General features: G+C 56.4%; 2 protein-coding genes and 9 non-coding genes across 11 annotated transcripts in view; 10 read left to right on the top strand and 1 right to left on the bottom strand.

Annotated features, from left to right (window-relative positions):
- LASP1 (LIM and SH3 protein 1) overlaps window positions 1–2,330 on the bottom strand; it is a 34,636-nt gene extending 32,306 nt beyond the window's left edge. Inside the window, exon 1 of the mRNA XM_059830349.1 lies at window positions 2,245–2,330. Coding sequence (XP_059686332.1) covers window positions 2,245–2,313 — 69 coding nt within the window. The 5' untranslated portion in view covers window positions 2,314–2,330. The remainder of the gene's footprint in view (window positions 1–2,244) is intronic.
- Window positions 2,331–2,679: 349 nt separating this feature from the next.
- On the top strand, window positions 2,680–2,751 carry TRNAC-GCA (transfer RNA cysteine (anticodon GCA)). Its single transcript has one exon. It is a non-coding gene; the product is annotated as a tRNA-Cys (tRNA).
- A 2,120-nt stretch (window positions 2,752–4,871) lies between these two features.
- TRNAC-GCA (transfer RNA cysteine (anticodon GCA)) lies at window positions 4,872–4,943 on the top strand. Its single transcript has one exon. It is a non-coding gene; the product is annotated as a tRNA-Cys (tRNA).
- Window positions 4,944–5,357: 414 nt separating this feature from the next.
- On the top strand, window positions 5,358–7,301 carry RPL23 (ribosomal protein L23). The gene is made up of 5 exons (XM_059830355.1): window positions 5,358–5,404; window positions 5,659–5,742; window positions 6,067–6,195; window positions 6,843–6,956; window positions 7,172–7,301. The coding sequence occupies exons 1-5, from the start codon at window positions 5,392–5,394 to the stop codon at window positions 7,252–7,254; spliced, it is 423 nt and encodes a 140-aa protein (XP_059686338.1). The 5' UTR covers window positions 5,358–5,391; the 3' UTR covers window positions 7,255–7,301.
- On the top strand, window positions 6,357–6,489 carry LOC132319573 (small nucleolar RNA SNORA21). The gene has a single exon (XR_009484517.1). It is a non-coding gene; the product is annotated as a small nucleolar RNA SNORA21 (small nucleolar RNA).
- Window positions 7,302–9,523: 2,222 nt separating the features above from the next.
- On the top strand, window positions 9,524–9,595 carry TRNAC-GCA (transfer RNA cysteine (anticodon GCA)). Its single transcript has one exon. It is a non-coding gene; the product is annotated as a tRNA-Cys (tRNA).
- Window positions 9,596–9,867: 272 nt separating this feature from the next.
- TRNAC-GCA (transfer RNA cysteine (anticodon GCA)) lies at window positions 9,868–9,939 on the top strand. The gene has a single exon. It is a non-coding gene; the product is annotated as a tRNA-Cys (tRNA).
- A 436-nt stretch (window positions 9,940–10,375) lies between these two features.
- On the top strand, window positions 10,376–10,447 carry TRNAC-GCA (transfer RNA cysteine (anticodon GCA)). The gene has a single exon. It is a non-coding gene; the product is annotated as a tRNA-Cys (tRNA).
- Window positions 10,448–10,807: 360 nt separating this feature from the next.
- TRNAC-GCA (transfer RNA cysteine (anticodon GCA)) lies at window positions 10,808–10,879 on the top strand. Its single transcript has one exon. It is a non-coding gene; the product is annotated as a tRNA-Cys (tRNA).
- Window positions 10,880–11,304: 425 nt separating this feature from the next.
- TRNAC-GCA (transfer RNA cysteine (anticodon GCA)) lies at window positions 11,305–11,376 on the top strand. Its single transcript has one exon. It is a non-coding gene; the product is annotated as a tRNA-Cys (tRNA).
- A 388-nt stretch (window positions 11,377–11,764) lies between these two features.
- Window positions 11,765–11,836, top strand: TRNAC-GCA (transfer RNA cysteine (anticodon GCA)). Its single transcript has one exon. It is a non-coding gene; the product is annotated as a tRNA-Cys (tRNA).
- The last annotated feature ends 2,634 nt before the right edge of the window (window positions 11,837–14,470 follow it).

The raw sequence follows: 14,470 nt of genomic DNA on the forward strand, positions 1-14,470 counted from the left end.
AGCCATCGCTCCACACCTGGGAGCAAGCATCACTTGAGACTCAAGGGTTAGGGGACAACATAAGGAGAGATTCCTTGGGCTGAAAGCAAATCCTTGATCAGGTTTAATGCACTGTAACAGCTAATTCTAACTTCTACTCATTTTAGAAAAAGTCATCTGACATCAGCGTTACGTGGGTTCAGCAGCTGCAACCACCAAACCCTGCGACACCCTGTCCAGCGACGGGCGGCACAGGAGATGTCACTTCCACGGCGGAAGCCAGGCGCATCACCCAGCACCTTATCCGGAGGGCTGGCGGGGAGGCTTGGGGGAAGGGAACAACACCCACTTCCCCAAACCCGAGCAGGGCATTCGCCTTTCGCAAGGCGGCGAAGTGAAAAGTCATGAGGCAGAACTCGCAGGCAGAGTTCCACCCGAGTCGGAGCTCTCAGAGGCAGCCTCACTTCTCTCACTGCTGCGCAGCATTTCCCAAGCCTGGTGAAGCAGCGAGTTCTCCTCATTCGCTGTAAACCTCAGAAGGGAAACGGACTTTCCTGATTTCACTACCAGGAGAAAACCAGGCACATCTGCTTGTCAACACACCAGCACGGGCACCGAAAGCTTAAAGGCAGCAACGCGCACACTTCTCCTCCCAGAAGCCCGTCATTATTGTGCCTGCGGTTCAACTTCAACCCTAGCAGCGCTTACGCAAACAACGCCAGAGCTGCCCTTTCGACTTTGCTCAGGGTAGAGCGAAAACACAGGGACAGCCACTCTAAAGCACCGCGCTTATCCTGTGCATTTACAGGAAGCGTGCAGGCTCCTCCAGCCAGAAACCCCAGGAAAAATTAACACAGGGGGAGTTAATGGGGGGGGAGCCATTTCGTTAGGGGTGTGCTGTATTGCAAGGCTGAGCAGGCAGTGATTTCTAGCAAGAGAAAGCTAGTAAGACCCCTACAAGTGCAAGACGACGACTGCAGCCTCCTGCCTGCTCCCAAACAACTAGAATACGCGGTCGCAGGAGGCACATCCGTCGTGCCCTCGCAGCAACCCGCCATTGCCAGCTCAGAAGTGGCACAAACCCCCAACGCTGGCTGCGCAGGAGGAAGCGACGGGTCATGTCCCCCCCCCTTCCCTTCCAATTATCCACAATTCGGATACCCCGCAGCTACTGGAGGCCAGCACGGGCTCCAGAAGACGGAGCCGCTCCACTGCTCCGAACAACCAGGATGGTCCCTGGGACACAGGGCTGATAGTTCAGCTTTGAGCCATTCCCAGCTTAAGGAAGAAACATCATTTGTTAAAAATGCGAGGAACAGGGTCTGCTGAAGCTCAGGAATGCCGCTGCCGAGATCCGCGCATTCTTCGAGTTACTTTTTTTAGTCCCTAAACTGGTCGCCCCAGAAGCCTGGGAGAGGAGGGGGAGGAGAGCGGCTCCGCTCTCCAGGAGGGGTTAGTTCAGAGGCAAATCCCACGGGAGCCGTGGAGCGCAGGGGATGGAGACGCCACCATCGCCTTCTTCACCAGACCTCACCTCCAGCACCGGCGGAGCCAGGTTTCACCGGAGCTTTATTTTTGATGGGAAAACACTCAAAAAGAGAGACTCAAAGCACTCACGCCCCACGTTAAAGCAGGCAACACAAACTGGAAAGATTGAATTCTGGAACAGAGAAGTATCAATTGGGATGGAAGATGAAATAATAAAAAAAAGCTCAGCTAATGGAAACCAGATGAGGTTCCCGGTTTCTGGGGGAGCGTTAACTGTTGCTTTCCATCGGCCTCGGCAGGCGCCCGGCTGCAGCTTCCCGCGACGCTGGGGCGGCTGCTGCCGCCTTTTAATTATATATACGGAAAAGCTCCGGACGCTGCCGGTGACCACTCAGGCAAAGGGTCCACGTCCCGCGGTATACGAGGGGGTACAGCCTCCGGTACACCCCAGGGCTGGAAGGAGCATGGGTGCCAACCCTATGGGGCAGCTGGGTGACCCCCAGGACTATGAGATTGGGGGGGGGGGCAGTGTAGAGATACCCCACGGTGTTGGGGGGGGAGAACCATCCCACGGGAGACCACACAGACCCTTACCCCACCAAAGCACCCCACGGGGGACACCCCCACCACCACCAAAGCACCCCACGGGGGACACCCCCACCACCACCAAAGCACCCCACGGGGGACACCCCCCCCTCCCACCAAAGCACCCCACGGGGGACACCACCCCACGGGGGACACCCCCCCACCCAAGCACCCCACGGGCGTGGCGCTCACCTTATCCAGGCAGTTCACCTTCTCGGTGGGATAAACGATCTTCCCGCAGCGGGCACAGTTGGGGTTCATAGCTGGAACTCGGGGCTCACTCCCACCCGCCGCCGTTGAGCTTCTGGGCCTCCGCCCGCGCTGCCGCGACCCTAAATAGTCCGGGGGGGGGGGAGGGGGGGGGGAAGGGGAGGGGCGTCGTGGGCGCGCGGGGGCGGGGCGCCCACCCACGCGCGCGTGCACGCACACGTACACCCTCCCGCCCCGCTGCGCAAACCGCGGCGTGGACGGGCGCGCTCGCTGCCCCCCCCCTCCCCTTTGCACGCGCGCGCAGCCCCCCCCTCCCCGTTCCACGCGCGGACGGAGTCCGCGCGTGGAACGGGGAGGGGGGAGCTGCGCGCGCGTGGGACCGCGGTAAGCGATCGCGGGGGAGCTCCAACGCCAGGCGGGGGTATAGCTCAGTGGTAGAGCATTTGACTGCAGATCAAGAGGTCCCTGGTTCAAATCCGGGTGCCCCCTAAAAAGTTTGAGTTTTCGGGGTTTTTCTTTTCTCCCCCACGCGTGATTCTACCTTAATCATTTTAAGCGACGTGGCAGGAAAACACCATCAGAGCCCCACGCCGGTGGTGGTGAGCCCGATCCCCGTCGGGTTCCGGCGCTGGGGTCGGCCACGAGGCGCAGAATGGAGCTGCAAGAAATAACCATTTTGTATTTTTCACGGGGAAACGATCCAGAAAAGGCAAAGAGACCGGCGTGGGCGAGAGGGAGCACCCTCACCTCTGCGGCTGCGCCTGGCCTCTGGTTTAGCAAAGCCAATTCCCAACCGGGTTTAAATTTCGAGCGGAATTTTATCGAAACGCCTCGACGCGAAGGTGAGCGGAAGCATCTCGACCTCTGCAAGGCCGGTCCCAGCCCCGTGGGGTAACGCACAGCCCCGGTTTGTGCGGGTTCTTCCACAGTGACGTGCAGCGAGGCAGGTGGGCAGCGTCGACGCCGGTCGATGCAGGTTATTACGTTACAAAAGCCTCGGTAAGAACATTAATTCGATTTCTATCAGAAGATAACGACACCTTAATTCCCCCTTCCCTGAGCCTGTTAGAAAAGAACAAGCCTCGGCAATCGCTATTTGCAGGCAGGCTTTAATAAAGCACACCCACATCAAACGAGGCTGCGCTCGGCTCTCTTCCCCCTTATTCATTTCAGGATGCGGCTTAAAATTGGCTTCCTTCGTTTTAAAAGCAGCTTATCTGATCCTCTCACAAAGGCGCCCACTCCTTCCCTTTCTGATCACCTCGCTTCCCAGCCCCCCGAACCAGCCTCCCACCCTTTCCTGGCCCATCGCAGCTTAAAATAAGATGCGCTTTTCTGCTTATCCAGCTCTTCGGGATGTTGTGGGTGGTTTTTCCTCTCTTGGCTCAGGAGACGCGGCTGGGTGAGGGAGGCTCTTCATCACCCAGACGTTTTGGGTGCACACCCGCGGTTCAGCCTCACCCCTGCACACAGCGAAGCTGCTGCTGCTTCCCGGGGGCGGCCGAGGGCATCGCTCTGCCGCGGCCCGGCTCCGGCTGCAGTTTTTCTTTCTCTTTTTTCTTTTCTTTTCACGAGCGGCATCATGTCTGGTGTCTGAAGCATCCGGCCCCTCGATGGGGTTGACGCTCCAGCCTGGCCCTGCGCTTTCCTCCCGGTGACTTCGCAGGGGCGACGACGGGTGCGAGCCGATGGCCCGGGCCCCCGCCCGAAGAGATGTGCCGGGTAGCGCCACGTCACGATACATTTACGTTGTTACGCCAGACAGCACTTGAGTACTTGTCTCTCATTAGCTACAAACCGCATGCTTACTGACGGCGGTTGATGTTATAGCCGTGAAACGACGGGATACTTCTTTGCTTTCTGAAGTTGTTATCTTAAATACGTATTTCCCGTTATTTGCTTTCAAGCCATCGGGATGCTTTCTTAGCTCTACACAGAGCGCTCAGAGGACCAGGTAAATGAAATATTACAAGCAGCACCGCTTGTGCTTTCCTCCTGAAACTAGATTTAGGCAATCTCTGAGTAAATAAAACATCATTTATTGCCACGAGGCAAAAATCTCTTTCACTTTGCGGTTAAATTACACTGGAATTTGCAGAATCACTAGGGCTGACAAATTCACACGGAGGCAAAACCCAGACGAAGGCAATTCCTTCTGGTGAGACAGAAAAACTCATTTCTTGCTGTCAAGAGCGCGGCGAGAGGTGCGGCACGCTGCGGCCGCTCTCCCGCTGACGCTGGGCCCCGCAGAGGCCGCGGAGCGCGGCCCTGGCTCCGCTGCCTGCAGATGTTTTTCCCCAGCGTGGACAATAACTGATCGCCGCTCTTGCTCCTGCGTTTGTGCTGGGGCCCGAGCCCCCCGAGCCCCCCGAGCCCCCGCCTGGGGCTCCTCGCCAGCCTGGCCTTTCGCCCGTCGTGGCGGGGGCCACCCGGTCCACCGAACCCTCCTGATCGGTGGCTCCGGTCCCTGCAGCCCCCGTGCTGCCAGCGGCACCAGGGTGGCGGGGGGTGTCGTGCCCGCGGGTCCCTCCCCGGGCGGTCTCAGCGGGGGGGGGGGTCCCGCGGCGGCGGCGCGCGGAAGGCGGCGCGGAGCAGAGGCCCGACCGGGCGGGGGTATAGCTCAGTGGCAGAGCATTTGACTGCAGATCAAGAGGTCCCCGGTTCAAATCCGGGTGCCCCCTTGTTTTGATTTTTTTCCCCCCTTTTTTCCTCTCCTTCACTTCTCTCCCCTTCCCCGAAACCAACAATCTAAAAAGAACGATTTTCGCCCCAAATTATTTCCGCCGGGGACCGGACCGACAGCCTTCCTCCTTGCCCGTGACCGCGGCGCACCCCAGGGTCCGGTCCGAGCCAGGCCGTGGCACACGTGGGGAGCGGGGATCGCAACCCTGCGCGGGCCGCCGGGCCGCGGCTGCGCCCGTCCCCTCCCGGCGCTCCCGGTACCGGGGGGTGCCGCTCCACGCCGCCTCTAGGGGGCGCCGCGGGGCCCCGCTGCCAGCGCCACGTGACTTTCCTCTCCGCCACGTGAGGCAGGCCGGCCTCGCCACGTGACGTCCGGCGGAGCGGGAGGGGCGGGGCAACCCCATATCCCGGCGTGCCCCGCGCCCTTCTCTCTCTTCCGGCGCCAAGATGTCGAAGCGAGGTGAGGCGGGCGCTGGGCCGGGGGGCGGCGGTATCCGGCTCCATCCGGCCTCCCGGATCGCTGCTCGGGCGGGGTCTGGCGGAGCTGGGGCTCGGGGGGTGGCGTCGGGTCCCGCCCGGGAGCGGAGGCCGCAGCCGGTGTCGCTGACCCCCTCCCGGGGGGGCGCGGGCCGGGCCGGGCCGCGCTGGCTCCCCGCTGCCTGGAGCCCGTTTGTGCTGCGTCGCCGGGGGCTTAATCCTCTTCTCGACCCGCAGGACGCGGCGGTTCCTCCGGTGCGAAGTTCCGCATCTCCCTCGGTCTCCCGGTGGGAGCTGTGATCAACTGCGCGGACAACACAGGTGAGCCTGGCCGCCGCCGTGTCCCTGCCTCCGCCTGCGGCCGGGGCTTGAGCCGGGGGCGTCCAGCGGGAAGGAGACGCCCGTTGTAACACAGAGGGCAACCAGCTGTTGAACGAGTTTGTAAAAACCAATTTTCCTTCTGAAAAGCTCTTGTTGGGTCTGTGCTTGTGGCTCGGTGAGATGTCGTGGAAGGAGACAGCAAAAGTATCGCTTTGGGTGAGGTGGCAGCCAGTGCTGTTGGCTTCAGTCGGTGATTTGACAAGGGAAGCGTCGGGGCAGCGTCTTCCCAGACAGCGTGGTTAATTCCGGTGCTTCTCTCCGCAGGTGCTAAGAACCTGTACATCATCTCCGTGAAGGGGATCAAGGGGCGCTTGAACAGGCTGCCGGCGGCTGGTGTGGGCGACATGGTGATGGCTACAGTCAAGAAGGGCAAGCCGGAGCTGAGGAAGAAGGGTGAGTGCGGAGGGGAGTGGTGAGTCCTGCTGAGAGCCTGCCTGCACTGTAGCGTCCCTCCTTCGAGGGACAGAGAGGCAGGCTGCTTATCAAAGGGGAGCACGATTCCTCCCTCAAACTGACGCAGAAGGTGGGCGCCGAATCTCTGGAGCATCACTTCCACCCTTCCAAAAAGCACTTGTTGGGTCTGCGTGCAGTGGCTCAGTGAGTTGTCGTGGAAGGGCAGAGCAAAGGCATCGCTTTTGGGTGAAGTGGCAGCCTGTGCTGTTTATTTCAATCAGTGGTGTGACATTCTGCCTTGGAAAAGAAAGTTTTCTATTGCTCTGAAGGGGAAGGGAGGAGTTCTTGCTGAATATTGTCTGTGAATTGACAGTATATTTAGAAATAACGGTGGGAAAGTGGAAAACCACTGAATCGTCCAAGTGTAGGTGCAGCTGTAAGTGTTACAAGGTCAGTTTTAAGTGTACTATTAACTATAAACCATAGCTTCTCTTACTGAAGTGCTGCAAATATGAGATGCAAAAAAAAACCCCAAACCCGTGTGTTGAATTAGATGCTGCAGCAGAACAGTTCCTCTGGGGTATCTGTTGCTGGACTCTGTGCTTAAAAGGATGTTGCGGTACTGAGCTGCTCGTTTCTCTTTGCAGTCCACCCGGCAGTGGTTATTCGGCAGCGGAAATCGTACAGGAGAAAAGATGGGGTGTTCCTCTATTTTGAAGACAATGCAGGAGTGATAGTAAATAATAAAGGTGAAATGAAAGGTATGGACAAGAATCCTGTTGCACTGGGAACGCGGAGCGGGGTGGTAGTTGGCATTGCCAGTTAGAGGGCTGCACTCTTCCTAGGCAAAAGGACCCAGATTCTCCTCAGACTCAGAGCGATCGGGCTGAGCTAGTGTTTGTGTAAAATGCTGCCCTGAATTATCTCTGCACCTCCTTGGTCCTCTAATGCGCTGCTGTCTTTTTCTCTTTTCCAGGCTCTGCAATCACAGGCCCTGTGGCTAAGGAGTGTGCGGATCTGTGGCCCAGGATAGCCTCAAACGCAGGAAGCATCGCATAAACGCGTTCATCTCGTAGAGATAAAATAAAAGTCCTTGTACCAACTAAGTAGTGTCTTTCTTGCTGAAGCGCTCTCCTCTGCTGAGCAGGATAATGTTATAACGAGGGAGGGAGTTCTGGGAAGCCTTTTTATGGAACTCCTTGTGCGGATGCATACTTCAGCAGGAAAATGAGATCTGGAATTTTAACATCAGTGATAAGTCTTTTTCAAGCAGGTTCCTGTATTACTGGGAAATACCTGGAAGGGGGTTGCAGTGGAATGACTTAGATTTTAGCAATGGTGACTGAATTGATCTAATTTAGGTAGGCACAGGTAGAAACTGAGGGGTCTGTAAAAGCCCTTCTACAAGAAACCTTTGTACAGGGTGTCTTAAAATCACAGGTCTGGAATTTCCTTCCAGAATGGGCAATTTAACTGCTTAGAGATACTGGTCTGATTTGGGGGGGGGGGCGGTGGGAAATACTGCCTGAAACTGATCTGTACCGTGAGCTGCAGAGTTCATTGTGGACGGTGAGCTCTGAAGAATGTTTCTTGGACCTTGCTGAAGATCCGCAAGGACACATCAAGCCCACTGCTGCTGGCTGAGGTAGTGGCTGAAGCACATGCCGCTAAACCCTCCATCAGTGGTGAAACAGGCCCCGAGGTCATTGCTAATTGCAGATAAAGGGGTGATCGGAACTTTCAAGCTCAGCTGAAAGGCTTCAGGAACAAAGTCGGAAGGTACGTCTGCGCAAAAGCTCCGTGTGCTCTGTGAAGTTGCTTGTGGTTTTCTTGGTTTTCCTCTCTGGCTGGAGCACCGAACTGAATATATCTGGATGTGAACTGTAGGTCAGCTCGTTTTCTGGCCCTCCTGAGCAAGGGCCACTGGAGGACTAGGGAGGCTGCCTGGTACCTGGGGCTCGCAAGTGAAAGCAGGGGTGACTTCGTGCTGGAGATCATGGCCCTGGTGACCCGTAAAACCCAGCTTGACCCCAGCACGCGTGCTGCTGGGGGCCATGGGGCAGGTAATGGGGTGCTGCTCCCAGGAGTGGCTGCAACTTGGAGCTCAGGCAGCCCCTGGTGTGGGTGGGCTGGTCTCCATCTGCCCTGGCACTTACCTGATCCCACACCATGCTTCAATGTTCCCTTAGAGATTTCTGAGATACTTCTGTGCTACTCTTATGTTTTCAGTACAGGAACGTTATGGTGGAGGAAGGAGGGTGCTGAAGGGAGCAAAGCCTCAGAGATTTTGTAGAACAAATGTAGGTAATGACGGACAAGAGCACCAGGGTTCTGGAGTGTTTTGTGAAGTGACATTGTTTTTAAACGGCTGTTTCACCTAACCAACATGAATCTGCAAAATACTGTGGCCTAAAACTTGTCTCTCAGACGTTCCTGCTGGATAATCGGGAGCTGTGCACTGGCAGCAGCTGGGGAGGGGAAACTTGGAAAAGGACTTACATGGGCTGAGGGCCTCTCTCTTCTCTACAGGCTATTCCACAGAGCAGGCGAGCGGTCGTGGCTTCTTCCCAGCAGACCTGGAAGCCCCGGAAGGGTACAACGGGCACTCTGGCTGTCATCGCAGCACTCCAGACCTGCGGCTGAAGTCGATCTCTCTCTTTCTGAGCGGTGACCATCTTTCCAGTCCACTGGTGATGAAGGAGCTGTTCCTCAGACCTGGGGAGAGGCGCAGAGACCCGCTATGAGTAAGGAAGCACCGCTAAAATAAAGGTGTTCTCCCTTGACCTATTTGAAACAGTTTGTACCAGATGTTTGATTTGCAAAGGCTCTTTCTGAGGCGGGGCATGGCACGATAGTTGGATGAAACACTTTGGGTGTTTCTTTTTCGGTGTCCCCTGCTCCTGGGCAGTTGGGGCAGGCAGAGGCTGTGGGCAGCGTGGGAGGGGTTGTGGCAGGTAATTCGTCCGCAAGGCTGGTGCGCTCTGTAACAGGAGGGCACGCCCTGAGACCAAAGAGAGGCGCAGCCGAGTGCCTTCAGCGGTGTTTTGAAGTCAGTGTTTCAGAGCGTTCTTTTTTCTCCTCCACGATGGGATGTTTTGGAGAAAACTAACTGGGAATTCCTTAGCTTGGCCCCCGGGAGCCTGGGTGCAAGTGTGGTGAGAGAGCCGGGGTGGGGTTTGAGGTGAAATGAGGGGTGAGGCGAGGTCTGTTGTGTGTGAGAGGCAGCGCTGCAGGTGTGGTGAGCACTGGCGGTGGAATGCGGCAGAGCCGCCTGGTCGCTGCCCACGAGGAGCCGTACCAGAGCTGTACCGGGCAGTTTCTCATCAGTGGGGGTATAGCTCAGGGGCAGAGCATTTGACTGCAGATCAAGAGGTCCCCGGTTCAAATCCGGGTGCCCCCTCCCTTTTGCTTCTTTTTGTCCGGGAAACGTTGGCTTGGAGCTCTTTATTGCCATGCTTTTCCCCAAAGCATCTGCAGGCTACGTTCCTCTTGTTGATCAGGTGCTGGGGAGAGGTAAAGCAGCAGATTTGCACAAGAGAAGAGGACCACCAGTGGGGTGTTTGTGAGGAAAGAGAGGAGTATTTCCCGAGAAGCTGCTTGTTGTCCTGGGATTAACTTGGGTGTGCTAGTGGTTATCGGGGAGGTTTCTGCTGGGCAGGTGTGTGGCAGGCAGGGGGTATAGCTCAGTGGTAGAGCATTTGACTGCAGATCAAGAGGTCCCCGGTTCAAATCCGGGTGCCCCCTCACAAGCTGCTTTTTCTTGGGATTTTGGGGTGTTTGTTCACTGGAAGGCTGCCTGAGAAGGTCGGCTCAGCTCCCTCTCCTGATAATTCTTTTTCAGGTTACAGTCAGAGCTGGGAAGCGTGGGGGAAATGTCAAAGACTCTCAGGCGGTTGCTGTGTCAAGTTACAGTCTGCTCAGAGAGAACAGACTGCAACTAGGAGAGGAAACGGAGATACGGCCGGAGAGGAACCGGGCCAAGGTCGCCTGGGAAATGAAGTACGGAGGCAGCATCTGTCTCCTGTGTTGGAGTGCAGAGACTCGGCGTCTATGCTGCTGTCGCATTTCAGTCCTGCAGTTTCTGCAGCAGGATGTGATTCCTATGGAAGAGAGAGGCCAAAGATTGGCAAGAACATACTTCAGACGTTGTGTTGTTGGTGAGTTGTCAGGTGTGCACGCAGGGGGTATAGCTCAGTGGTAGAGCATTTGACTGCAGATCAAGAGGTCCCTGGTTCAACTCCAGGTGCCCCCTCTTTTCTTCCCCCAAAACCTTCCTTTTGCCCAAATTTGTCCCAGAAAGAAGGTGGAGAGCTCTGCTTGGGTCTTGTGAGCTCGTGCTGCGCAGTGAACGTTGGCTTCTGAGCTTCAGCGTTCAAGGAACTGAGGCCCTGGCTGTTTGGGAACTGCAGAGGTCGTGCACTGTGTGAGAAACTTCTGCTTGTGTCTGTTTCTCTCCGTTTGTGATTCTCTGGAATAATTCCCTGTACAGCCTCTGACAGGCACGTTAAAAGGCGGAGGGGGCTGTCAAGTAACAGAGTCTAAGCAGCGGGCACAAAAACTTGTTTCTCTCTCTCAATGTTTTTAAAACCTGCTTGTGAAAGGTGCTAACGCGGGGGGTATAGCTCAGTGGTAGAGCATTTGACTGCAGATCAAGAGGTCCCTGGTTCAACTCCAGGTGCCCCCTTTGGGTTCTACTTTTTCCTGGAAAAAGTATGAGGAGCATTCCACACTTTTTAGCTCCGCTGTGCTTGTGCTGTGCACAGAAGGCGGGTCTCTGAACTTCACTGTACAAGACAGCACTCAGGTAAACACTCCCTGCTAAAGTCAATATCCGTGTCAGTGATGAAGCAAAGGAACATGTTTGTTGCTTGGCCATAGCAGTAGTTCTGATCAATGAGGAAACTGCTGTGGATGTAGTTTGTGTGCGTAATTAGACCCTGTCTGAGTGTGTTTGTCTCCAGATCGTCTGCAGTAACTTTCTGTGCACAATTCTGCTTGTGCATTAGCACGCAGAAGAGAGTGCTGTCACATAGCACAATCTAACCAGAGGACATAAACCCCGAGCTATAGATTAAGTTTTTTATTGCTCCTTGAATGAGTGCTAATGCAGGGGGTATAGCTCAGTGGTAGAGCATTTGACTGCAGATCAAGAGGTCCCCGGTTCAACTCCAGGTGCCCCCTCTTTTCTTCCCCCAAAACCTTCCTTTTGCCCAAATTTGTCCAGAAAGAAGGTGGAGAGCTCTGCTTGGGTCTAGTGAGCTCATGCTGTGCAGGGAACGTTGGCTTCTGAGCTTCAGCGTTCAAGGAACCGAGGCCCTGGCTGTTCGGGAAGTGCAGGGGTTGTGCGCTGTGTGAGAAACTACTGACTGTCTGCGTGTACCTGTCTCTGTTCTTGATTCTTTGTAGTAATCATGTTTATCATAATTTATCATATTTAAGTCCCTCAACAGCCTCTGACAAGCACAGTAAGTGGCAGAGGGGGCTGTCAAGTAACAGTCTAACCAGCAGACCTAGAAACTTGTTTCTCTCTAAACGTTTTTAAAATCTGCTTGTGAGAGGTGCCAATGCAGGGGGTATAGCTCAGTGGTAGAGCATTTGACTGCAGATCAAGAGGTCCCTGGTTCAACTCCAGGTGCCCCCTCTTTAGCTGCTTTTTCACCCTTTCTTCTTCCAGAGTCACCTCACAGACATGCTATGGAGAGACCTTCTTAGCCCTCCGAGGTCTTGGAAATCCCTCGATGGTCTTTTGCCAAGCGTGGAACCAGACTTTGAGTTTTCCCCTCTCTTCTCCTTAAGACTGCACAAACACACAAACAAGCTGGCCCGACAGAGGTGCTGCTGGTCTGGTTTTTCCTGCTTGAGTAATTGCCTTTAACTGAAAGGGTAATCAGCGCATATAGTGCCTTTCTAGAAGAGGGGGTCTCTGCTGAAATGCTTTCTGAAGGCAGCTGGGGCTGTGATGCACGAAGCAGCCTGTGCTTGTGCTGCCGAGATGGCCGGTATCGCTGCCCGGGCCCCCGCGGGGCTCGAACTCTCAACCCCCGGACCCGCAGTCGGGTGCTCTGCCCCTGAGCTGCGCCCCCGGCGCGGGGCTGTCGGGGGGGGGCCGTGTTTGGCGGGAAGAGGTGGCTCAGGGGCAACGCGCCGGGTTGGGAACGGCGAGGTCACCGGTTCTAACCCCCGCCCCGGGCCGCCGCCAGAGGCAACGGGAGCCCACAGGGCGCTCTCAGCGTGCAGCACCGGTTCAGCAGGATGGCAGGGAGCCGAGGAACAGGCATTCCCCCCGTTAGTGTAATTCTAACACCCTGACAAACGTGCCCCCTTAATTGTGCTCTCTTCAAATGACTCACCCTAATTCCCTGGCACTTCTCTGCCCTTGCTTCTACCACCCTCCTTTGCAACAGGTGCAGATCTTGTCTTAATTCCAGTGCGAAATAAAAATGCAACACTTGTTTGTCTTGCAAGTGCAACAAAATAGTGTGGATGTCGAATCATGTAGGTTAGAAAAGAACCTTAGGATTCTTGAGTTGAACCGTAAACCTGACGCTGCCCCCACAGCTTATTTTGGAGCTGGTGGTTTTCTTCCGCTGAGCCAGGGTGGACCCAGAGCCCCAACAGCAGCGGGGGGAGAGGGTTCAGCTGACCGAGGCCCCCCTTTCCCACACACCAAGGGCCTCCAGCTGGATGTGGCTGAAACCTCCGCCCTGCTTTTGCACAGGGGCACCCCAATTTGAGTTACACCCCCCGGGGTATCGGCCGCTGATGAGGGAAAGCAAGCAACCTGCAGGCCCGCTGACAGCGAGACGGGGCCGGGCTCCGCCCTGCTGCGCTCTGCTCCGCCGCCTTCGCCCGCCATCTTGACTGCTCCCCGGCGCGCCGCGGCGGAAGTGACGACTGTGAGGCGCGCCGCGCGGAGCAGGCGGCGGCGCGGCGCGCTTTGATGACGCAGGCGCAGGCCCAGGCCCGGTAGCCGCGGGGGAAGCGCTCGCCCGACCGCCGCGATGGGGGGCGGCGACCTGGTGAGGAGGGTCCCGGGCCCGGGGGAGCGGAGCTGGGCCGGGCGGCGAGGGGCTGAGAGTCTCGCCCGGGGCTCGGGGTACCGGCCGGGGCTCAGGCGGGCAGGGGGCCCGGGACGCGCGGGCTGGCCGGGGCGTGCGGCCGTTGGCCGCCGCTGGCAGCGGGGCCGTCGTTGGGAGCGGGTCTCGGTGGGGCGTGAACGCGCGTGTCGCGTTGTCCGGGCCTCGACCGCGGGGTGGAAGCGCTGCGGGCGATCGCGGGTCTGAGCGGGCCCTTCCCCGTGGCCACCGGCGAGGGAAGGTGGCCCTTCGTTAACGGTCCCGTTCCGGCCTCCGCCCTCCTGCAGGTCCTGAGGAGGAGCTGGCATCCCCAGACCCTGCGTAATGTGGAGCAGGTGTGGAAAGCCGAGCAGAAGCATGAGGCCGAGCGGGAGAAGATGGAGGAGCCGCAGCGACACGCTGGGGACACGGGCACCGTCCGGGGAGGGGCTGCGGGGGCTCCCGGTGCCCCGGGGTAGGTGATTGTCTTTAGACTATTGTTGCTTTATTATTATTTATTAGGGAAGCTTTCTTTAAACTTGCTTGGGGCTTTGTAAGTGTCATGGCTCTGCCAGTAACGGACTGTGAACTGCCATTAGCCAGTTAGTCACATGATACCGTTTATGTAGAGGAGGCTCATAATGTAATTCTTCCTCTGTTTCATTAAGTTAAATACCAGCTGTGTTCTTCTGTAGTTGTGACACATAACTTCACATTAAAAAAAAAAAAAAAGTAGTTCTCTTGCCAGGGGTTAAGAGTTGAACGTGTCTGATGCGAAAATGTTTTCATTTATATGGAAATGTGCGTTTGATGTTTCTCGCTGCATAGGCTAGCGCCTTAAACTCCATAATGCTTTAGAAGTCTGTGATAGAAAATAAAACGCTCTTGTTTGCAACAGGAAAAGAGAAGTTGGAGTGGATGTGTCAGGGACTGTAAAGTGTAGTTGTCCTACAAGATTTCATGATTCCCGTCTCCGCATCTCCTTTACTTCCTCCTTTTCTGCTGCTGGACATGCTTGCAGGGAAGCAGGATCCGCACTGCTGGGCGCTTGAGTAATAAAGAACCAGCTTTCGGGTTTATTTCTCTGTACAGCCCTGCTCCAAATCACTTTAGAAGGCAACAGTTTGCAACAGGCACAAAAACCTGCCTCTCCCAGAAAACATGCCCTATTCCTCCAGCTCCTGCATGATTTCTCCTAGCACCGTTACTGAAGCCTGTTT

This window comes from Gavia stellata, chromosome 28 (genome assembly GCF_030936135.1).
Source record: "Gavia stellata isolate bGavSte3 chromosome 28, bGavSte3.hap2, whole genome shotgun sequence".
Classification (NCBI taxonomy): domain Eukaryota; kingdom Metazoa; phylum Chordata; class Aves; order Gaviiformes; family Gaviidae; genus Gavia; species Gavia stellata.